General features: G+C 35.1%; 1 protein-coding gene across 1 annotated transcript; it reads left to right on the top strand.

The window, feature by feature from the left end:
* Positions 1–13160: 13160 nt before the first annotated feature.
* LOC128984603 (uncharacterized) lies at positions 13161–22897 on the top strand. Its single transcript, XM_054403940.1, has 5 exons — positions 13161–13214; positions 13605–13829; positions 15146–15663; positions 16354–16522; positions 22760–22897. The coding sequence occupies exons 1-5, from the start codon at positions 13161–13163 to the stop codon at positions 22895–22897; spliced, it is 1104 nt and encodes a 367-aa protein (XP_054259915.1).
* The last annotated feature ends 2728 nt before the right edge of the window (positions 22898–25625 follow it).

Below are 25625 nucleotides of genomic sequence, written 5' to 3'. Positions count from 1 at the left end.
TCAGTGTGCTCTTATCGTGTCTAATATCATCCAAACACAAAAACCTTGCCTAAAATGGTACCTATCTTGACACATTATTTGCAGTGGCCTATTACGGACTGTGGCCCACTGGGCTGATAACATCATTGAAAGTAACACGATACTTTTATTTTTTTTAGCTCATCCGGAGGGCTAGAGTAGAAATGCCGGAAGATCTGTTGACAGATTTATTCAATCACTGTTTACAATTATGATAGCCTACCAAAGGGCGTGATGTTTATTTTAAGGGTCGTCCAGAGATATTTTATCGTTGTTTTTAACAGATTAAGGTAAACAGCCCCAATACAGGCATGTATATTGTCTATGTACAGAGCCGTCTTTATAAAATGCGAGGTCTGGGGCAATACATAATTGTGAGGCCTTGTTTAACCAAGCTTACCGGGGGGTCTGGGGGTTTCCCCCCGGAAAATTTGTGTAAAATTATACTTGTAAAGTCGTCATTTTAAGCACTTTGACAAAAAAAAAAATGAATATTTTATACTCTGAAAATGGCCGTTAATATTATAGCTAATTGCACATATTATTGTTCCAATTCCAAAGTGGATATCATAAATATTGTCCACGAAGTTCTTTACAATAATTAATAAAAAAATGAACACTTCTCTTCACTGTGGATTGTCGTCCCGTCACTTTGTAAATAGTAAATGCTCATAGGCTAACTTGTTTATGTACTTTTTGTAAATATAGGTTTATTGTGTTTTCGGCAGTTGGTCTGTAATGGGGGGTTTAAAGGTAAAAAATATTACCTATAATTGTCAATGAGTTTTTAATAATAAATTAAAAGAGGTAGTATCATTACAAACAGTGGAATTGATTCACAGTATTACTTTTTACTTTAATGACAAATATTGTTATAGGTTTATGTTTATTGCGAAATGCGAGTAGTTTACAGTCAGTCTTATCCACGCTGATTATCCATTCAATCCAGTAAACATTTACATCTGTAAATAAATTGAACTTAATTAATCATACAATAGAACTTTAATGGCACCAGTAAGAGTAAGCGTATGACTCACTCACATTCACCGGGGTGGCTCGGTGGCTGCCGCGAGGCTCGGGTTCCGTCATCGCCGCCGAGCTGTCAAACGTTGTTTGATATTCTTTTGTGTTTTAAATGTCGTTCGTAGGTTTTTAATCGATACAACAATTGATATAGGCTAATTCATAATAAATAAGACATATTTTAGGCACATGTATCTGTCTGTCCTTTATTTTTTTATTTTCATTCCAAAACATTAACTTATTTCTAGCGATAGTAAGGCCTCGCCGGGTAGACCTCGCCGGGCAGGCCTCGCTGCGCGAGGCCTTCTCCTGCGCGAGGCCTGAAGCGGCCGCTCCACTCGCTCCACCCTAAGGACGGCGCTGTCTATGTAATATAAAAATATACTAAACTAAAGCTTATTCCACTTACCTCTTTCATACTTTGAATCACTAAGAGGTTCCAGTGGCGTTCGTGGTGTAGTTGATAGCGTCTCGGACTGCTGTTCAGGAGGTCTCGAGTTCGAATTCACCCGGGGGCATATACTTTTTGTCAAATATTTTGCTTTAGAATGCTAATACTTCTTAACTGTACATCTTTTGTTCGAATTTGAGCCATTTATAATGTTATTTATGAAGAGAACTATTTTTTTAAAATAGCAAACCTTTATTCAAATTTTTTCTTAGAGCTTTTTCATATTATCAGCAAGTTTGGTAGAATTGGTTAGGTTATGACAGTTTAATTTTATAATTCAACATTTATAAATTAGTTTCATAATTAAAAAATTCATTTTCCATATTTAAGAATGATAAAATGTTATTATATCATTGTGTATCCAGTTCCATTTGGTAACACAGGATTCCAACTCCCACGACACAGTTACGTCGCGGAAAGGGGGAACATACCCTCCTTCGCCATTACCTCCCCAAGATGCGCTAAAAATTTCGCGCAGGTCGTCTGCGCCGGCGCCGTCCTAGTGACTCATCGACGACAGACAGACAACGCAGTATGCTTATCCTCATACTCGCTATGTACAAGTTCATACGGACGTTAACATGATTCGTAAACAGTATAATAACAGTCAGATAGCATTCATCATTTCACTTTGTACTTTCTTAGATTTATATAAAAATTAAAAAATATAATGATTTTCTTTTGCAATACAAGACGGATTAAAAATATTTTCAACAATTTTTGATTGAAAAAAATCCACTTAGGGATCTCTCCAATAAACTGTATAAGTCAAACACTACTACAAAGCTTAAAATCAGTAACAATAACCTTTTCAGTGGAACGGAAATTTGGCTCATCTACCACCTTCTGCTGTTTGTGGAGAACACCTGGATTTCCTTTGACCACCATATTGAAGAACACCCAGACTACCTTGTACCACGGATGAGTATTTATTTATAAATCTTAATTTTAGTAACAAACTGTGTAGGCCTACTGCTAACAATTTGCCTTGAAGCACCAGGACATGTACATTGATGCAGTGTTGTTTTATACATTTGTTAGAATTTTCAATAGCACTTAAACAACAAAGCCTAATAAGGCAATGTAATTGTTACAAGGCAATAAACTTAAAAACTTGGTACTTCCTAAATTATTTTACAAACTACCGGTTTAGTAAATCGTAACAATGAATGTGCATAGAGACATAAACTTAAACATAATACTAATGAAAAGCAGATACTCATGGAAACAAGTATCTGTTTCTAAAAAAATTGCTGCTATTGCTAAAATGTCTTTAAAACTACCAACATTGACAGAAAAAGAGCTGCAAACAAGTACCATTAATGCTGCATTAATTAATGATGCTATTATTCATTTTGGTTTAAATGAAAACAAAGACAAAGCTAGAGTTAAATCATTTATTTTTAGAAATGCTCACAGTATTGTATGTGAAGCAAATAAATTAAGATCGGATTTTGCAAACCAGGTGAGACCGACGGTAATTCAATTTTCATCAAAAGTTGAAAAGCCACAATTGACTTCATCAATTCGCTCACCTTCGTGTAGCAGTTTGTCAAACCAAAGGGTTAATCTTGACAACAATGAGTTCATAAGTTCATGTTGTATTCTTAAACATAGAGACCCGGAAATTAATAATTTAGATGGAACAGTGCTTGATAATACAACAATTTGTAAACTTAACGACTCTCAATTTGAGATTAATGGGGTTGCTAATGAAAAACTTGAATTCCATGAATCTCAATCTGAAATTGATGGGGTTGCTAATGAAAATATTTGTGAACTTGATGAATCTCAATCTGAAATGAATAACGCCTTTCAAGTCACATGTGCACAGCCAGACAACTCTGAATATCAACAGTTGTCCAAACCAACTAGCTCAGTATCTGTAAAGTTTGATATTTTTCCTAAATCCTTAAATACTGACAAACAAAAAAGAAGTTTCTTGTGTACCCACTACATGACAACGTTTTTTATTCCACTGTCAGTATGGTCACAGTTAATAGATGAAAAAGGTAAATTATTAACAAAAACTTATCCCAAAGTAATATCTGATTGTTTGTTTTCTGTAAGTAAAGGCTGCATCTTTCAAATGAACAATGTCAACTATTGTAAACAACCTTCAAAGAAGTTAATGTCTATTTATTGTTATTGTGGTCATAATTATGTTACCACATTCAGATTGGATTGTTGTAATCACAAAGAATCCAATTCGATTAAGGTAAATGTTTATACTAATGTGAATGAATGTATACACCCTAAAAAAAAACTAGAGAATTAAGTGGAGTTGCTAGAGATATCATGAAAGAAAAACTCATGCAAACAAGTGCATCTATTATTAGATTGGAGAGTGTCAAGAAGTGTGATGTTGAGGGTGTGCAATTAAACAATATACAAGATGCAAAATCTTATAGTGTTTTAAGGTTGGCTAAATCAGAAGAATTAGCTAAGGATGACTTACATAAAGATTGCCTAACCGATTTATTTTTAATGAGAGACCAACAAAGTGATCCAGAACATAGGTATTTGCAACATGTAACACATCCCTTTGAAGCTATTATTTATAGCAAAGATGTTTTACATGTTGCCTGCTTAGCAAAAGAAAAAACTAAGCAATTAAAAAGTGATTTTGTCCTACATCTGGATGCAACTGGCAAGGTTGTACGTCCAGTTGATCAATGTAATGGTAAAAGAGTGTTATATTATAGTATCGTATTCCAAACTGATGGTTCAATTTTACCATTGTCTGAATATATTACTTGCAAACATAATGCCATTTCTATTGGGGGTTGGTTATTAAAACTTAAAGATTTTCTTATTCAAGAAAATAAGTGGCCTCTTGCTCAACGGGTTGTTGTAGACTTTAGCTGGGCCCTAATCGAAGCTGTTATTGTTCAATGGAACAAAATGGACCTTACTTCATACTTAATCCATTGCCACAACTTTGTACATAACAAAGCCAGTGTGCAACCGGTCACAGTTACTGTACATGTCTGCTGTTGCCATTTTGTGAAAATATGTGTAAATAATATACATGCAGCAACATTAAATTTGCAGTCAAAGGAACGAAAATCAATTAAACAGTTTGCTTTACAAATACTTTGTTTTATCATAAACTGTACTTCATATGAAAAAATTAAAACAATATTGAGTCACACCTTCACTGTACTAATGACCTATAACAACAACTCTGAAGTCCAATACGCTTTAGGTATTTTAAACTTTGAATGCACTGTTGAGGAAAGCACATTTGAAACAGATTTTGATAGTGAAAATGAATGTACAGATGAAATGTTTCAAGATACAAGTTGCACAACTTTATACAAAAAAAGTCCATTCTTTAACGAAATTCGTTACACTAAGGCTGAATTGTTTGCTATGCATGGTTTAGTTGTAAGTTCTTTAAATGATGAAAATAAAGCCGATTTAGACCTTTGTCCTTTATCTGAAGAAAATAGCCCTGACAGCTCAAATTTAGACTGTAGGCCTAATAAGAATCCGTTTTACTGCCCAAAATTAGCAATTCTCATTGCTAAGAGATTTGTAGCTTTTTTACCACTGTGGTCTGCCATATTGTTAAAAAGCAAAGTTAATGTTAAAGCATTAAAGAGATTAAGCAATGCCCCGGTTGAAAGTTGGTTTGGTATGGTTAAAAATGTTATTTTAAAGGGACAAACTAATCTCAGAGCTAACAGGTTTATTAGGCTGATAAGAAAGGTTATTGAGGCCCGTTGCAAAGAAATCACACTAAACATACCAAAGGAAGGTTGTTGTGTTCGTAAACCGAGGAATAATGTTGGTAAAAGACATTTAAAATTGAGTACTAAATCTAAAAAAAATTCTAAATCACAGGCAGCACCGGAAAATAATAAAACTGGACAGCTTTTGCTGTCAGATGAAGACATGGATGTTGTCGAGGAGTCTTGGGAAAAACCCTCTAAGATAACTCGCCCAAGCTATTTTCAATCTAAGTACTTGCAAAATCATGTTCAAAAACCTTACGTTATGACACATGAACACCAATTAACGATAACAAATCTGATTTTAGATAATGGCTTGATTTCTGACCCTAACTATTATACTCAATTAACACAGAGAAACAATTACATTGTTTGTTCCATCGAAGGTCGAAACAACTCTAAGTGTTGCTTGTACATTAATGATATTGAACTGTTACGGGGCAAATCTTGGCTGGACAACTCTGTCATAGAGGCTGTAGGGCTTATGCTCATGGGAAAAGACAACCATAACAGTTCAATAATTCATGACAATGTTGCAACGTTAAGTCTTGTCCAAGGAGAATATATCAAACCTGACCACTGGTTGATTACAAAATCAATTGCAGATATTTCTGTTGCAGAACAGCTATTTTTCCCATTGAACATTGATAACGTGCACTGGGTTTTAGGCTATGCAAACGTGAAGGACCATACATTTTACCTTATTGATCCTTCATCAGATTTTGTCAATCCTAACAGAAAGAAGTATATATTTAATAACTTTCTCAAATTTTACTCAAACATAACCAACACTAAGTTTGATGACTTAGTCAAAACATGGCAACATGGCCATTTAAGACATCCTGTTCAAACTGACAGTTACAATTGTGGTGTATTCATTTTGTATTTCATAGAACAATTAAAAACAAATGGTTCAATAGACTTGATGTTTGATGCAGACCAACATAGAATTTTGTTATTCAAAAAGCTCCTTAGCTATTCAGGCTATATGGTTAATACATGTTACATTTGCAATGTACAATTTCCCGACTCACCAAGAAACCAAAATGACTTTTGCGTTGAATGTACTGCTTGTAAAAGGTGGTTTCACACTAGTAAGAAAGGTGGTGGAAATTGCTTACCACCTGATGTGCCATGTTCTACTCAAGTGTTAGAACACATAGATTTCTTTTGTACTTTATGCAGGTACTACCAAACTAAATATTTACAACAACAAAAATAAGAGTAATAGGTTGCCTTCATTCACTGTCTCTAAGTCTTTGAAAATTAGAGGCTGTAAAATTTATATTTAAATAAAACAGTGATTATCATTATTACATTAAAAACCACATGAGAACACTGTTAAAAATCTTACTAATATTTACTAAAATCATGCTCAAGGTTTTTACATCTAATATTGGCCTACAGTCAAAATGAAACAGTGGTAAGGGTTTAAACTATGGCGAGGTAAGGAGCAGCTATAAAGGGGTGGAGGAGGCTGCAATACAAAAATTTAAATATTCAATGTAACATATAATGTAAAGCCTAAACATAAAGATAAACCATTGTTGGCAATTTGTGAGCTTACTTAAGATAAAATGGCCCAGTGGTAAAATTATGGCGAGGTAAGGAGCAGCTATAAGGGGAGGAGGAGGCTGCATTAAAAAAATTTAAATAGTCAATGTAACATATAATTTAAAGCCTAAACAAAAAGATAAACCATTATTGTTGGCAATTTGTGAGCTTACTTAAGATAAAATGGCACAGTGGTAAAATTATGGCGAGGTAAGGAGCAGCTATAAGGGGAGGAGGAGGCTGCATTAAAAAAAATTAAATAGTCAATGTAACATTTAATGTAAAGCCTAAACAAAAAGATAAACCATTGTTGGCAATTTGTGAGCTTACTTAAGATAAAATGGCACAGTGGTAAAATTATGGCGAGGTAAGGAGCAGCTATAAGGGGAGGAGGAGGCTGCATTAAAAAAAAGTTAAATAGTCAATGTAACATTTAATGTAAAGCCTAAACAAAAAGATAAACCATTGTTGGCAATTTGTGAACTTACTTAAGATAAAATGACTCAGTGGTAAAATTATGGCGAGGTAAGGAGCAGCTATAAGGGGAGGAGGAGGCTGCATTAAAAAAAATTAAATAGTCAATGTAACATATAATGTAAAGCCTAAACAAAAAGATAAACCATTGTTGGCAATTTGTGAACTTACTTAAGATAAAATGGCACAGTGGTAAAATTATGGCGAGGTAAGGAACAGCTATAAGGGGAGGAGGAGGCTGCATTAAAAAAAAGTTAAATAGTCAATGTAACATTTAATGTAAAGCCTAAACAAAAAGATAAACCATTGTTGGCAGTTTGTGAACTTACTTAAGATAAAATGACCCAGTGGTAAAATTATGGCGAGGTAAGGAGCAGCTATTAGGGGAGGAGGAGGCCGCAATCTAAAAAACACTAAAAATTGTCACTGTAACATATAATGTAAAGTTTTAGCTAAATAATGAAAACCTCATTAAAATTAAGATAAAGTGAAATTTTTAAAAATAAGTTTAATTAAGGTAAATTTACCCAGTGGTAAAATTATTACAAGTAAAAATTATGGTTAAAACATAAGGTACGGTATATGGAAAATTCCCTTTAGAAATTAATTTTGTTATTAAATGTTGTTAATAAATGAATTACTATTTATTATTTATATTTGCAACCATAAGGTGAGTGAGCGTAGCAAACAAGCTAAACCTGAAGGCAAGTGAGTGCAGTGAACAAACTCCAACCTAAAGGTGAGTGCGAACAAACTTCAACCACGACGTGATTGAGCGATGCAAACGAGTGTATCTTCCTAGTAAAGGACAGGATCAACTACAAACCACATATAGAAACCATCATAAGTATCGAATGGGCTTGCCATTTTATTATACCATGTGTAGACCTGTAAAGAACACACTCCATAAATATAATGAAAATTTATCGAGCCAAATTTGAAATATAATTTTTTTTAGAATCTGTAAAAATCGGTAGCTCAATAAGCAGCAGGCCTAACTTCTACCACATATAGCAACCATCATAAGCATCGAATGGGCTTGCCATTTTTTTATAACATGTGTAAACGTGTGAAGAACATACTCCATAAAAATAATGAAAATTTATCGAGCTAAATTTGAAATATAATTTTTTTAGAATCTGTAAAAAATCGGTAGCTCAATAAGGAGCAGGCCTAACTTCTACCACACATAGCAACCATCATAAGCATTGAATGGGCTTGCCATTTTATTATAACATGTGTAGACGTCTAAATAACATACTCCATAAAAATAATCAAAATTTATCGAGCTAAATTTGAAATATAATTTTTTTAGAATCTGTAAAAATCGGTAGCTCAATAAGGTGCAGGCCTAACTTCTACCACATATAGAAACCATCATAAGCATTGAATGGGCTTGCCATTTAATTATGACACGTGTATACGTGTAAATAACATACTCCATAAAAATAATCAAAATTTATCGAGCCAAATTTGAAATATATATTTTTTTTATCTGTAACATCAGTGGTCTAATAAATGGCAGGTTCAACTTCTACCTCATAAAGAAACCATCATAAGCATTGAATGGGCTTGCCATTTAATTATGACACGTGTATACGTGTAAATAACATACTCCATAAAAATAATCAAAATTTATCGAGCCAAATTTGAAATATAATTTTTTTTTAATCTGTAACATCAGTAGTCTAATAAATGGCATGTTCAACTTCTACCTCATACAGAAACCATCATAAGCATTGAATGGGCTTGCCATTTAATTATGACACGTGTATACGTGTAAATAACATACTCCATAAAAATAATGAAAATTTATCGAGCTAAATTTGAAATATAATTTTTTTAGAATCTGTAAAAATCTGTAGCTCAATAAGGAGCAGGCCTAACTTCTACCACACATAGCAACCATCATAAGCATTGAATGGGCTTGCCATTTTATTATAACATGTGTAGACGTCTAAATAACATACTCCATAAAAATAATCAAAATATATCGAGCCAGATTTTAAATATATTTTTTTTATCTGAAAAAGTCGGTAGCACAGTAAGGTGCAGGCCTAACTTCTACCACATATAGAAACCATCATAAGCATTGAATGGGCTTGCCATTTAATTATGACACGTGTATACGTGTAAATAACATACTCCATAAAAATAATCAAAATTTATCGAGCCAAATTTGAAATATAATTTTTTTAAAATCTGTAACATCAGTAGTCTAATAAATGGCAGGTTCAACTTCTACCTCATACAGAAACCATCATAAACATTGAATGGGCTTACCATATAATTATGACACGTGTATACGTGTAAATAACATACTCCTTAAAAATAATCAAAATTTATCGAGCCAAATTTGAAATATATTTTTTTTTATCTGAAAAATAGGTAGCTCAGTAAGGAGCAGGCCTATCTTCTACCACCTATAGAAACCATCATAAGCATCGAATGGGCTTGCCATTTTATTATAACATGTGTAGACGTGTAAATAACATTCTCCATTAAAATAATGAAAATTTATCGAGCGAATTTTAAAATATAATTGTTTTTTTTAATCTGTTAAATCGGTAGTTGGGTAAGGAGCAGGTCTAACTGTTACCACATATAGAAACCATCATAAGCATCGTATGGGCATGCTATTTTATTATCACATGTATTGACTTATAATGTAACATAATCCATAAAAGTAATCTACATAAATCTAGTCAGATGTATGTTTGTAGTGTGAAATGCACTTTGAGGTTAGTGGAAGTAGGCCTACATATCAATGGAATAAAAACAAGTGTTATTAGTGGTCATTGCACTTTATTTCGGCACCGCATTAACATAAAAATGGTATACTAGTAAAACAAACACTTAATAACTGCTCAAAAGGTGTAATTTAAACATAAAATGTATTTGAGGTTAGGAAGTTTTGACATGTGACACATGTGTTTGAGGTTAGAAAGTTTTGATACATGCATTTGAGGTTAGGAAGTTTTGATGCCACGGCCTTCTTGATCTACTGATCTGACGTGACGTCATAGCTTAATGTTGGTTTATTGGCAGTTTCACAGACATCCGGTAAGCTTCCCAACTAAATATTTTTGAAAACCAAATAAAAATATTTAAGCCAGTTAGTTACTTTATAAACTCACCTGACCTTTTACGCACATCTAACCTTAGTCTTCACAACAGAGCAGACGCCAGAAGCTGAAGTCGAAGTCTCTGAAGTTCGAAGTTTTAAACTGCAGACGACGACGACTCATTGCAGACGCAGTGGGAGCGAAACGAATTAAAACACGTAAAACGACGGGAGCAGAACTGAAACGGACTGAGCGAGTCGCGACAGGGAATTACAACGAAATTATGATTTCTGACTAAGTAATTGATTACGCGATACTAATTAAATAGCCAATCAATTTAGGACTCTTGAACCTAACCCCGCACTGACACCAAATGTGACAGGTAGCCGAATGAAACAACGAAAATGCACTACAAATAATAATTTATTTACTTAATTTATGATAAAAACAATAGTGAAGTGTTTAGCTTCCGACTTGCTGTATAATCCTATAAATTTAGTTTACAACACAAATAAGTTATTGGGGGACATAGCCTTCCGAGGAGGCTATGGGGAAAGGCGACGCGATGCGGAATTTACATGACCGATTGAATTGGATTTAGAATCTAGACTAACTGAACTGAGTGCGCTCTGCCCGTAGCCCAGAGTTGGGCGTGGAGGGGAACCAGCCAATCGCGTTGCGGCTATGCCGCGTGACGTCAGTGCAAGCCCTGGACGGTGCTGCTGCCTAACGATTCATCAGGGCATTAGGCAAACTATAGTTGCGCATTAACTGATTTCATCGAGCTACTTGCTGAGCTGTATCAGCAAATTCCAGCCATGCGCGTTACACTTTCCGAGAACGTTGGCCTGACCCAGCGCTGAGCCACGCTGACGGAATATTCCATGGTGAGGCAACTGGTTGACGCAAAAAGCTGGGAGGTTAACAGTCCAATATTACATACCCTCTTTTTATATTTGAAATAAAGCAAAGCTTCTGTGACGGTAAAGACAGGGTTTCCTGAGGGTGTAACCAAAACCTCCCCAACTGATATGTAATGGGTCTGGGAATTTTTGGGACCGCCACAGAAGGAGCTTTCAATGGGCACACAAACGTGAAACTGTCATATATTGCAATAAGAGTTTTGCACATTGTAATAACGTTATTTAAAAAATATCCAGGATTAATGGCAGTATTTTGTATATATTTAACTAACTTTTAATAAAGGTGTATTATGTAATAAAACTGCTGTTATTTAATTTGCCTGCAATTCATTTGATTGCTTATTACTTTATCAATATATTTACCTTATTTAAGTACTGTAATAAAGAAAAAAAATTAAAAAGTAAAGGGTATATGTATTTTTAAATACTGCTTAGTGTATATATTTTTAATTTTGTATCTTTATTACAGTACTTAAATAAGGTAAATATATTAATATATTTATATTAATATAATTATATTAATATATTTATATTAATATATTTACCTTATTATAATCATAAAAATATAATTTATTTGCACATGAATTAAATTATAAATTGATTTTTATATTTTTAATTTGCACTAATATTAATTTATTAATCAATGCCATATATTTTATTTTATTAAAATAAAGTATATTTGAAAGATTTTATCAACTTATATTAGTAAAAGAGTTCAAATGAGATTTAAAAATTAAAACTTACCAAATTAGATGTGGATTTTCTCGTAACTGAAACATCTCTCATGAAACTGTCTGCTGTGGAAAACCAAGGCAACCTTGGTACGTATAAATCGTCTGTACCTTTACCACTTTTTTTGGACTCGCACACCTTCAACAGTTCTTTGTATGTTTTGATTTGTATGTGCTCTTTATAGCTTTTATACGGGCTCTTAAGAAAGCTATATCTGGTACGGGTACACCTTCGTCTGTTAAATCAACCATTAACTTCAACATTGCACTTTCTCTTTTTGCCTTATTAGCATAATCTTTACCTTACTTTACTTTACTTTCTTATGAAATGGCGACCATACTATGTAGGTATTTTAAGCCAAGTATGAATGGAGATGAGTGTAGGATGAGTGGCGCGATCTTGTAGTCTTGTTAGTGACTAAGGCCGACATTCCTTAGACACAGCTGTTAATTAATAGCCCAAACAGCTAATGGCAACTAAGGGACCTACAGTTTATAGTGGAATCCGAACCACATTTTTCCTTGGTATATACGAATTGGTCTAATTATCAGGATAGTACTGCGGATAGTAGATATCAGAGTGCCTTGTGTTCCACAAGAGCTCATAGTTAAAGTAAATGTCAAGAAATTTCATTATATAGTCTTGGTTCCACTTGATACATGGTTTTTTCTTCCCTTCTTCAGTTTTCTGTGACGTTCCCTCTTCGGATTTCTGTGACTTGGAACAGGACATGTCTTCAAATTCACAAATTTATAATCGTCAGTACAAATAAACCGTCAAAAACTACTGAACGCACATGAAATGTACACTATAAAGAAACTTTGAGCACACACAAACAACCTTCCTCCACAGAGTCCAGTGAGCTACTGGCGGCCACTACCTTAAAAGACACGTCCAGTAATGGCCGCCACTAGGTCACGTGACCGTCACGTGACAGTCTACTGGCCCCTCAACGTCCACTAAAAGCAAACCTGTTTGACTTTACTGGCTGCTGCCACTACGTATTGGACGTTGAAGCGTCTAGTACTCCTGTACACGAGGACAATAGATGGAAACTTCACTGGATTCACTGGCGGCCATTAGTGTCCACTGCTATTGGACGCCACTATTGTCCTCGTGTACAGTGGCCTTTAAGCCCCCTGCAGACGGGGCAATTACTGGCGGCCACAAGTAAAGGCCATTAATGGCCGCCACTAAAGTTGCCCCGTCTGATGGTTTTACTCCTGCTGAAGGGCCAGTAAACTGAACGAAATACTGGCCGCCTCTTGAAAGCAAACGAGTTTGCTTTTACTGGCCGCCTGACGTCCAATAGCTGGTCACGTGACCTAGTGGCGGCCATTAATTGCCGCGTCTGAGGAGGCACTGGCCACCGCCAGTCAGTCGCCAAGTCGCCAGTAGGGTGGATGACTCGAATGAGAAACGTTGTGCGTGTAATATTTGCTGTGCCTAGTGCGTTTAAAATATGGCTGCAAAACCAGAACCAGTGAAAAGGAAGTGTGTCAAATGGAATGCAGATGACATCAGTACATTTTTAGAAACATATATAAACTTTGAGGTATTATGGAATACGCGTCATCCTGATTATGCAAATCAAACAAAGAGAACAAGTGCAATGTTGAAATTACAGGCAGAACTGAAAGGACTCGGAATCGCAGTTCCCGACTTAGCATTTTTGCGTGCCCGAATAAAAACAATAAAAACAACATACAGAAGTGAACTCTCAAAAGTTAATGATTCGAAAAAATCTGGTGCAAGCACAGAAGAGATATACGTACCAAAATTGCAGTGGTTCACACTAGCCGATAGTTTTCTGAGGGAGGTCGCCATCACCAGGAACTCAAAGTCTAATTTGGTAAGTAATATATTAATGAAATATCTAGGTTTAATGTAACCATGGACTTGTAGCGATTTGTAAATATACACATAATCAAATTTCCAATTGAACGCCGGAAATTTACCTAAAATATTTCATAAACAATTAATACAGATACATTTAACCTTTTTCATAATTACAGCATATAATGTTGAGATAAACAACCTTTTTGCATTTTCCCTCCATCTGGTTTATTGTTTCATTTTATCCCCCCCTCCCAAAAAAAAAAAACAAAAAAACATTGTAATGTCCAAAATATGTATTTTAATAATAATAACAGAAGTAGGCCTAGTAGTTATTAAAAAACTGACAACAAAAAATGTGTTTTATGTATGTTTTATTTCATACATTAAGTTATTTGATAATACACATAACTCTTATGTGTACATTAATGTGAACAATATGAAATAAGTACACGTTTAATAGTAAGATGTTGCCCTAGCCTCTATATTTACATGCCTATAGCTTTCATTTGCCATGGTACACGTCCATCTCCGCTGAAGTATTCAGCAAGGCGCTGTCTTGTTGTTGAGGCCTTAATGGAATATGAGTTTGCTCGACGACTACCATTCAATGAAGGTAATTCAGTACCACTGGAACGCCATAGACCCGGATGGAAAAGTCCAGTATCTATGTCCTCATAGTCCACCCATCCTCTTTCAAAATATGTACTTGGGGATGTTGTTCGCAGCCAATTATGTAACGTACATGCACATTGCACAATCAAGTCAATAGTTTCGATATCAACTTCAATTTCCCTACCAAATATTCTGAATCTTGCTGCTAGTATCCCAAACGCATTTTCAACTACTCGGCGTGCCCGTGACAACCGATAGTTGAATATACGTTCCATTAATGAAAACTTCTTCTTTGGGTATGGCTTCATTAGGGTAGGAGTCAATGCAAACGCCTCATCACCCAGCAAGAAGTAATCAGTAGGTAAATTTAGTTCTCCTTTGTCTATTGCTGACTTAAGTGTGGACTGTCTAAAAACAGTTGAGTCATTCGCTCTACCATTTGATCCAACATCAATGTAAATAAATTTACAATCAGCATCTGCTAATGCTAAAAGCACTATGCTGTAACCTCCTTTGTAATTAAAATATTCAGAACAGGTACCAGGCGGTCGTTTTATAGCAACATGCTTTCCGTCTATTGCACCAACACATAGCGGGAAATTCCATTTAGCTTCAAAATTTCTTTGAATTTCCACCCATTCCTCCACAGTGTTTGGAACCTAAAAAAAATTAACATTCTTAATAATGTAATATCTAAGATATAAAATTTATTTTCAGGATACTCAAACTACTTCAAAGGAGGAAATGAATGTAACTACTGCAGATACTGAAACTGAAGAGGGTGCTATTGAAGAGGATGAGGGTGCTATTGATGATCCCCATGAGGAAAACACATCAAAATCCGATGCCGGTGCCGATTTTCAGAAGCCTAGGACCAAAATACGTCGTGTAACAAAGTTGGCAAGGATTGAATCAACGGTTCACAAATTACAACAAATAACAGCCAATAATCGGGCATCCACAACAAGCAATGTTTCTGCTGACGAGGTTGACCTTTTCGGGAATTATGTAGCAGCACAATTAAAAGAATTGCCATTGAGGAATCGACTAACTTGTCAAGAAAAAATTCAGTCGATGCTAACCAAAGAGAGGTTGGCATTGCTGGCATCACCAGAACCTCCTATGTCATCACCTTCTCCTATGTTGTCAGGAAAGTCTTCATATGGCAATTTATCCGATGACAATGATGAATATACAACAGACCAACAAACGTATACAACTGATGGGCCATTCCTGTATCGTCAACTTGAATAATAATTAAAAATGTTGAATAATAATTAAAAAATTAATTAAAAGTTATAGTTTCTGATACAGTTCTGATGCCAATTTATTTACGAATTCCTAAACCTGTGTAAATTAATACTACTTTACAAATCCTAATCTATAGTTTATATGAATAAGTTAGGATTACATACTTACTTTCAAATAATCTTGTAATGCAGAAATAATGGCCTTTAGAACAGAAGGCATAAAATATGAGATGGTGTTGGCTGGTAAACGAAACATAAGTCCTAGACTTTGGTAACTGTCGCCAGTAGCTAAAAAACGTAAAGCGACCTCTAGTTTTGTACGGGCAGGAATTGCGCTCCTCATTACAGTATCACGTTTAGAAATTGTTGGTTCAATTAAAGTTAACAGGTGATTAAATTGCATCACACTCATTCTCATAACTTTCTTATATTCAAGAGGATCCTCCTCTGCAAGTTCACGGAATATTGTACTCGAGGCCCCCATTTCCTCTCTCCGCCCTACCCACTCTCTTACCCAACAAGATCTTTTCTTACTCAACAGATCTTTGAGTTCTTCACTCAAACACACTGTAAGTTCACTAACAACTTCACTAACAACCTCACAAACAGAATTTTCGAATTGTACATCAACGTCCTCCATGGTATACGATGTGTTGTGCTCACATCTCAGTGCAGAACTGAGGCAACTACACCGGTAGTGGCCGCAACTACTGGAAGCCACTATTTGCCCCGTCTGAAGGGGTTCATCCTGTCCAGTAGAACTGGCCGCCACTACTGGCCTTTACTTGTGGCCGCCAGTACTTGCCCCGTCTGCAGGGGGCTTTACTGCAGTACCTCATCACACGTAGACAGTAGGCGGACAATTACTGGCCACCATTAATGGCTAGGTCTACTGGACGCCACTACTGTCCCCGTCTGCAGGGGGCTTATGACAATAATCCCACGAACCTATAAATGATCTGTCTTGAATGATATAGGCAAAAGTGGTAAAAAATGCAGACACATTTTAAAATCAGAAAATAACATTGCAAATACTTCTTTTGGACTATTTAGTAACTCCCAATAGATGTGTGTTGTTTAAAATACAATTTTAAAATGAACAGCTGTTTCAATAAAAAGTATTATCCACTAGGCCAAAATGTAAACAAATCTGTGGAGGGATCTTTAAAGGCTTCTGGGGCAGAGCCCTAAGCGAATTTACTTCGTTTTTCTTTTGATAACTCATCTACAGACCAAGACCTTTCTTTGGACACCTTTACCAAGTTTCTACGCCCAGCCGTTCTCTCAAATTAGTGGAGACAAAGTTTCCAATTAAATATTTAGATTCCCCCATGTTAATCTTATGGGAGAAAATCCAACTTTGATGGAAGATCCTGCCCAAACTAATAAAGATATCAAAAAACTAAAAACACTTTGCAAAACTACAGATCAGAGCAATTTTTTTGACACTTAAATCATCAAAATCTGTCCAAAAATGAGGGAGGAGTTCTGTTCACAAAAATCGGCTTAGCGTATTTTATACAGGGTGTCCCACGAGAGGTGTCTCAAATTGATTACGGGATAACGGCTTAACGTACAAGGATGAAATAAAATTATTTCCTTCTAAATCAACCCCAAGGAAAAACGTAAAAATATTTTTAACTTTTTTCAAATACAGGGTGTGCCAAAAACTGAGGGTCACTAGTTCGAATCTCGGAATTTTCAAATGTAAACATATGTCATGTTATACATCATTTTAAAGGTATTTGATAGACAAACATTTTGGCGAAAACCAAAATTAGTTATCTTTTTCCGTTTCAAAATGGCGGCAGTTTTTTTGAAAGAAATCTATATTTTTTTAATACTCTGTATTTCCTATACCAATGCATTTAGCACTTCTCCGGTTGCTTTTTCTTACTCGTTATGAAATTAGCTTTACTGTTATATGCAACAAGTAACGGTTTTTTGAAATAATAAAAATTCCAAAAAAAATTATTTTTGAAAATTTACAAATGCTCATTGTTCAAAATTTTCAAATAGCAACATATGTCAAGTGGCACATCATTTTATAGGTTTTTCAATTCCTAACAACTTTGTAATTTACACTTACTTCGTATCTCTTTTAGTTTTTGTGTAAATAACAAAAAACCTAATTTTCCTATATCAAATGCATGTTATTTGGGTTTGACATGGTTCAACCCTAATGAAATGAAGCCTTTAGTGTCAAACCCAAATAACATGCATTTGATATAGGAAAATTAGGTTTTTTGTTATTTACACAAAAACTAAAAGAGATACGAAGTAAGTGTAAATTACAAAGTTGTTAGGAATTGAAAAACCTATAAAATGATGTGCCACTTGACATATGTTGCTATTTGAAAATTTTAAACAATGAGCATTTGTAAATTTTCAAAAATAAATTTTTTTGGAATTTTTATTATTTCAAAAAACCGTTACTTGTTGCATATCACAGTAAAGCTAATTTCATAACGAGTAAGAAAATGCAACCGGAGAAGTGCTAAATGCATTGGTATAGGAAATACAGAGTATTAAAAAAATATAGATTTCTTTCAAAAAAACTGCCGCCATTTTGAAACGGAAAAAGATAACTAATTTTGGTTTTCGCCAAAATGTTTGTCTATCAAATACCTTTAAAATGATGTATAACATGACATATGTTTACATTTGAAAATTCCGAGATTCGAACTAATGACCCTCAGTTTTTGACACACCCTGTATTTAAAAAAAGTTAAAAATATTTTTACGTTATTCCTTGGGGTCGATTTAGTTGGAAATAATTTTGTTTCATCCTTGTACGTTAAGCCGTTTTCCTGTAATCGATTTGAGACACCTCTCGAGGGACACCCTGTATATATATATAACTTATGTTTCTTGGCGCAACAAAGTAGTTTTTGACAAATTTTTTTTTGAGGGAAAAAACAAATTTTACCGAATAGACTACCCCACTTAATAGTACAGGTAAAATAGGGTTTTATAAACAACAAAATTTGTACATTCATGAAATTTCACCTGTGAGTTACTAATAATATGAGAAATGAAGATCCGATGAGTCCCCAAAATTTTGGGCGTGCTAAGGCCCTTTTTGGGGCCCTTTTTGTTCCGAAGGGCCCTTAATCCTGAATAATTTTGTTTTTACGTTTAAGGTCGTGTGAGGTGTGGTTTTCGATGGTTTTAGTTATTTTAAATCGATTGGGACTAGTTTTATGTGTATTAAACCACTCCGTACAGGGTGTTTAGAAATATTATTACTTTTTACAATATTTAAACATTTATTCATAAAGTGATAAAATTAGTTACTTCCATGCATGCTCTATATAAAAAGGGATTATTGAAAATAACTGTAATTCTTTACTATATAAGAGAGAAGGATCTCAAGGAGTAAGAGAAAATATTAAATACCCCGTCACAGCAAACCTGCAGACTAAGCTAATTTTAATTTGTCCGATTTTCAATTAAATCTAATAGTTTAATGAAAAAAGGGTCTAATAGTTTAATGAATACTTAGGTTTGCTGCTACAAGGAGGCTAATAAAGTGTGTTTATAGTAAAATCTTAACAGCCTAGTATAAAACAAATACCACTCCATACAGGGTGTTTCGAAATATTATTACTTTTTACGATATTTAAACATTTATTCATAAAGTGAAAAAAATTAGTTACCTCCATGCTCTATATAAATGGGGATTATTGAAAATAACTGCAATTCTTTACTATATAAGAGGGAAGGATCACAAGGAGTAAGAGAAAATATTAAATACCCCCGTCACAGCAAACCTGCACACCTAGCGAATTTCCGTTTTACTTACTTGATTTTCAATTAAATCTAAAATAGCGTTGCGTTTAATGATAACCTAGATTTGCTGCTATAAGGCGGCTAATAAAGTGTGTTTATAGTAAAATATTAAAAGCCTAGTATAAAACAAATAAATTTAATAAGTTTGATCAAAATATATCTATTAACAATAAAAAAAATCATTTTACACTATTCTACATAAGAATAACATGGGAATTTTAAATTTATAATTTTAGTATTTTATCCGTAACTAGTATCATACAAAAACACGTTAATATACTAAATTATTTTTTTAAGCTATTTAAAATGTTCTAGAGAAAAATTGGGAAACTTTGTGTTTTGAGGGTAAAGTAAATAAGAAAACCCAATTTTTACCCCATAAACCTCGTTCCCATTGTTCAGGACAAAAATGCTTGTGCCGACAATGCTGCTCTGATGTCTTAGTGCTGTCCTGGTCGTCATAACCACGAAAGATAACTGTACTTGGATTGATTGAAAATAAGTTTGAGGAACTTAAGATACAAGTTGCAAACTTCAGTATGTATGAAAGGTGTTTTTGCACCACATTGTTCGTGCTTTAAGATTGGTGTTGCCTGTTCTGCAATATGCAAGGTTTTAGGTTTGTAAAGGGGAATCCTGCTTGAACACCAACTTGGACAAAATCAGTAAAGATGGACAAGTTGCTAAGAATAATACAATTTTTAATGAGTCGTCTGAGAATAATTATTGTGATAATGAAATTGTAAAGAGAGATATTACATAAATTGTAGAAAAATAGCTTTAGTTTAAGTACTTCATTTTAATATGTAATGTAAGGTTATATACAAATGCAATTGTTTTAATTTTTAATAAATGTAAAAAAATAACTTAAATACTACCTTAGAAAAATACATATCAATTTGAAATTGGTCTTAATAGATTTGCATAATAAACACGTTGAAAGATTATTCACACCACCTTACAAGTTGAAATTTTTGCTTAGTAACCTATGTTATCATGTTATAGTGTGAAACTTCATCCATCCCCTTCATCCCCTTTTAGCGAACATCCCATTTAGGATATAAGCTATTACCGAAGGTCTCATGGTAAAACATAGACCCGAAACCGATTTACGTTTTCATTTCGATGGCCCCAGAAGCCTAAAGCACCATCTACTCAAAATAGTATATATGTGTTTATATCCATATATAATATAATATATCCATGTTATATACGTGTCCATAAACATGATAACTCGAGTAATTTAGGTTCAATTTTAACGAAACCGGCATAATCGGTCCATGGAACAGGGTTTTATGTGGTAAAAATATGTAATCTTTGACCCTCAAAAGACAAAGTTTCCCAATTATTCTCTACAGCATTTTAAAGAGCTCAAAGAAAACAAATAATTTCGTATATTAACGTGTTTTGTAAGTGTGTTAGTTACGAATAAAATTCAAAAATAGTAAATTTAAAATTCCATGTTCCATGTTCCATGTTTTTCCTATTCTTAAGGAGAATAGTGTAAAATGATTTTGTTTGTTTGTTTATAGATATGTCTTAGTAAAACTTGTCAAATTTATTTGTTTTATACTAGGCTATTAAGATGTTACTATAAACACACGTTCTAGCCTCCTTGTAGCAGCAAACCTAAGTATTCATTAAACTATTAGACCTCATTTCATTAAACTATTAGATTTAATTGAAAATCGGACAAATTAAAATTAGCTTAGTCTGCAGGTTTGCTGTGACGGGGGTATTTAATATTTTCACTTACTCCTTGAGATCCTTCCCTCTTATATAGTAAAGAATTAGTTATTTTCAATAATCCCCTTTTATATAGAGCATGCATGGAGGTAACTAATTTTATCACTTTATGAATAAATGTTTAAATATCGTAAAAAGTAATAATATTTCTAAACACCCTGTACGGAGTGGTTTAATACACATAAAACTAGTCCCAATCGATTTAAAATAACTAAAACCATCGAAAACCACACCTCACACGACCTTAAATGTAAAAACAAAATTATTCAGGATTAAGGGCCCTTCGGAACAAAAAGAGCCCCAAAAAGGGCCTTAGCACGCCCAAAATTTTGGGGACTCATCGGATCTTCATTTCTCATATTATTAGTAACTCACAGGTGAAATTTCATGAATGTACAAATTTTGTTGTTTATATGGAGTGTTTTTGTATTATTTTACCTGTACTATAAGCCCCTATTCCCACCATCATACCACGCTTCTTAGCGAATGTTTAAATAAACGTAGAATTACACTGTGTACTACATTTAATCAATATCTGATATTTATTGATTTATTTTTTAAACAGACTATTATATTAGGTTAAAAGAAGGTTTTGAAAACTCTTACTTGAGAGTACACATATGCCATGGTTGATGGTTTCCAATGTGGGCGTTTCTTCAAAAACGCAAAAGTGTTTTTTCTTGATTGAGCATCTTTTCGCCTTTGTAGTTTTTTTTTTGTCGTTCTTTTTCCGGTGTTCTCTGGAAAGAAGATGTAGCTGTCAACTCATCGGGAAATTGCAGAGCTTGCCTTTCTGCTGCTTTTCTTGAAGTTGTCAACTCTTCGGGAAATTGCAAAGCTTGCCTTTCTGCTGCTTTTCTTGGGGATGACCTCACAGATTGTTTTGATGAAGAAAGTTTAAGCAATTTTTGGGGTGAGGGTATGCTATCACTTTGAGAGTCAGAAATTCCATCGAGATGTCGAGGTCTTTTAACCCTCAAACCACGACCCCTTAACTCACTTTCTGAGGCAGTGAGTGTTTTTTTACCGAGATTTAGACGTATTGCATCCTTCATGCATCTGTCGAATGAGTCTGAAAAAACAATCACAGCACTTGGATAACATAGTTATATTAATTTACCACTTAAACTTAAGTTATTAGATTTAAATATTATATATGTTCTTGTCTGGTTAGGCTTCCACAGTCAGTTATATTCTAGAATCGTGGTAAACTGGTGACAACGTGGTGTTGAACTTGACTAATCACACTTTTTCCAACAATGTTTCGAGCTCGATGTCTAGAGTGCCATCCGCAGAACAACTTGAGTTCTGCACAGCTTTATGTTTCATCTAGATGACAAAAAAGAAACTACAACCACTGATGGCTACCAAATTTATACCCCTTAATGCAGGTTTGTCAGCAACAGACCTTTTTAGGTGCGATTGAGAAATGAATTTTCCTAATGTTGAAAGTAGAACAACTCCTGGAGGCAGAAGGGCTATGTCCCCTTGGTTGGCCGCATTCCTGGGTTGCCTGTTGTGACGACCTCTAGCTTTGGTGTAGCTTTCGTTGTCTGGGCTGGACTGGACTACTCCGTCAGAGGCTTGGTCAGGGCTGGCTGGAGAGTCTGCGACTGGTTTCTGCGTCGGGGCGACTGAGGCTGGCTTCCGGGCTGGAGTTCTGGTGGCTGCTGCAGCGTAGCTTAGCTGCCTCTCTTTTTTAAGGCAGTGCAGCCTCTGTAGTTAGCAGAGAGGCTGCCTCCGCAGTTGCAACACTTAGCAGGGTCCGTGGAGGCTTTGGGACAAAGAGTCCCTTTGTGGGAGTCAGAACACCGGACGCAGCACAGCTCCCGATGGCAGTTGGCCGAGCCGTGGCCGAATCCCTGGCAGTGGTGACACTGGATGGGCCCCTTTGATCTGGTGTACCTCCTGACCTCCACCTTTCAGTAGAGCATCCTGTCAAGGTTGTACACGTCCGAAGGCCCTGGCTTTGTCCGTCTTCTGCAGGGTGACCAGCCAGAGGTTTGTGTTCCGGCCCCCTCGTGTCTTCAGCAGCTTCATCTCGATGATTGCATAGCCAAGATGCTCGAACTCACTCCTGACTTTGGTAGCGAGGAGCGTGGACGGCAGGCGCTTGCAGACCAACTTCAGCAGTCTCTCCGTTGACAAGGCAAATGTATGGTAGGGTATCTTATTTTCCGTAAGATACCGCTGAATGGTCCTAAAGTGGGCCACAGTCCTTGTCCTACAGGAGCCAAAGTACCTTCTTGAGAGGCTCTCTTTCCGGGAGGAGTTTTCTCAGCGCAGTACCTGCCGTGGAGGTCTCCAGCTTCACTTTAAAAAGAGTGAGTTTGGAAGGAGAAGCTTCTCGTACTTCGACCCAAAGCTGTACAACGACCTCCCCTCTGGTCAAAAAATATATGCCCTGCCATCTCTTAGAGCCAAAATTAAGCCGGATTTCTGGTCTGGGGCAGGACAAGACATGGCTACTGGTATGGATGGCAAGGAGAGAGCTGGAAAAGAAAGTTTTGAGGACTTGTTTAACTTGTTTATGGTGTACGTGAATGATGCCGATTGGTGGGCTGGATAAGAATTATTTGTGGTTACGTTACAACTCATTCTTTGCAACCTCATCATAAGTCTCATAGCTATCCATTTGTTTATGGGCTTTTTTTTAGTTTTCTTCGGGAATTGAACTTGTTTTTAAAGTCTGTGACACTTCTTTTACCTTTTTGGAATCTTATGGCATCAGTCATCCTTATCGAAGCGCGCTCCGGCGGATAGGTGATTCTTATAAAATAAAACGTACTTAAAGTCCAAGATTCAAATAATTAGTATTGAATGATTTGTGGAGAATGAAATTAACCCTAGCAGTGGCCAATGGTCCCGGCGGGACCATTTCACCGTGCACCCTTAGAATGGCCATGGTCCCGTCCAAACATTTTCTAACGCAAAAAACTAATTGATAATTATATTTAAAGTGGATAATTTTTATACCATTCGAAAGATGACATTCTAAACTTTCATTTTATTATATAAACGAACCTTCTAGCATCAATATGTCAACACAATTGCAATTTAAATTTGAATGAAAATTTCCGCGCGAATCTACTTCCACTTGTAGGGTTGCGCAAGCGCTAAACACTTTAAGTTTAGAAAATCATAGCGAGGTTAGTTTTGTTCCTATCTGGATGGCACAATTTGTTTTTTCAGGATTAATTTTGCCAACAGTGTCATTTAGAGGCTTCTGATTGACTACAACGAAGGTTTAGTAATTGGAAAATTATTTTTGTTCATAGAATAAAATTATAAATGCCTCAAATTCAATTTTATATTTTTTTATTATGAAATTAAACCGTCATAACCTAACCAAACCAACCAAACGTGCTGACAATGAAAAAATCTAATGAAGGTTTATTAATCGAAAAAAATAGTTCTGTTCATAAAATATAATTAAAAATGCCTCAAATCCTATTTTATAATTTTTTTATTATAAAATTAAACTATCATAACCCAACCAAACTAACCAGACTTGCTAATAATGAAAAATCAAATGAAGGTTTTACCGAAAAAAATGTTTCATCTGTTCATAAAAAAAAACTATAAATGGGTCAAATTCAATTTCATAATGTTTTAATTATAAAATTAAACCGTCATAACCTAACCAGACCAACCAAACTTGTTATCATGAAAAAATCCAATACAAGAAAATAGTGCTAAGGGTGGGATTCGAACCCGGGTCCTTCGGATCATCACTCTATCCACTTCACCACCGAGGCCGATGGCATCAATCGCGTATCGTCGCGGTAATGATGTTACCTCAGCCAATCAGAAGCCTCAAAATAATACTGAAGGCAACACTAATCCTGAAATAAAAATTCAGCATCTGGATGCGAGTTATACCACTAGATAGCAGAAGAGTTGCTGAATATTTTGGCATAGATTATTTGATCAATACATCGATAGCAAAGAACGTATGATTTTTTGAAAACACGTAATTTTACAAAAATTAACAAATGGCCAATGGTCCCGCCGGGACCATTTCTAAAGTCGAAATATATATATAATGGATTATTTATAACTATTCAAATATAGTATCCTTTTGTAGAGGAGGAAACGTAGAATAATTTAGTGTTGAGAAATGGCAGCCCTGCTCACTGTCATTTCTGTCAGCAACAAAACAAAATCGCCATCTGACCGAGTTACTCTGTTTGTTTTGTGCAGATCAGGTGACTTGCGTTTTGAAACTAAATATTGTTTTGCCGAATATCTCGGGAATCGTTCTTATTTTGGATTTTGTAGTTATATAGTGTTTTTGTGTTTTAGGTCTAACAGTAATATTTGTGCATGAATATTAGCCTACTGAAAAGTGACAAATTAGTGAAGTGAATTGAGCAATGTTTTAGTGTGGTATTTTAGCATCATGTCTG

This window comes from Macrosteles quadrilineatus, unplaced genomic scaffold (assembly GCF_028750875.1).
Source record: "Macrosteles quadrilineatus isolate MER2022 unplaced genomic scaffold, UCM_ALF_1.0 Scaffold_2__2_contigs__length_208266976, whole genome shotgun sequence".
NCBI classification, from domain to species: domain Eukaryota; kingdom Metazoa; phylum Arthropoda; class Insecta; order Hemiptera; family Cicadellidae; genus Macrosteles; species Macrosteles quadrilineatus.
The sequence above is the reverse complement of the archived record's forward strand: the minus strand, read 5'-3'. Positions and strand labels throughout refer to the sequence as shown.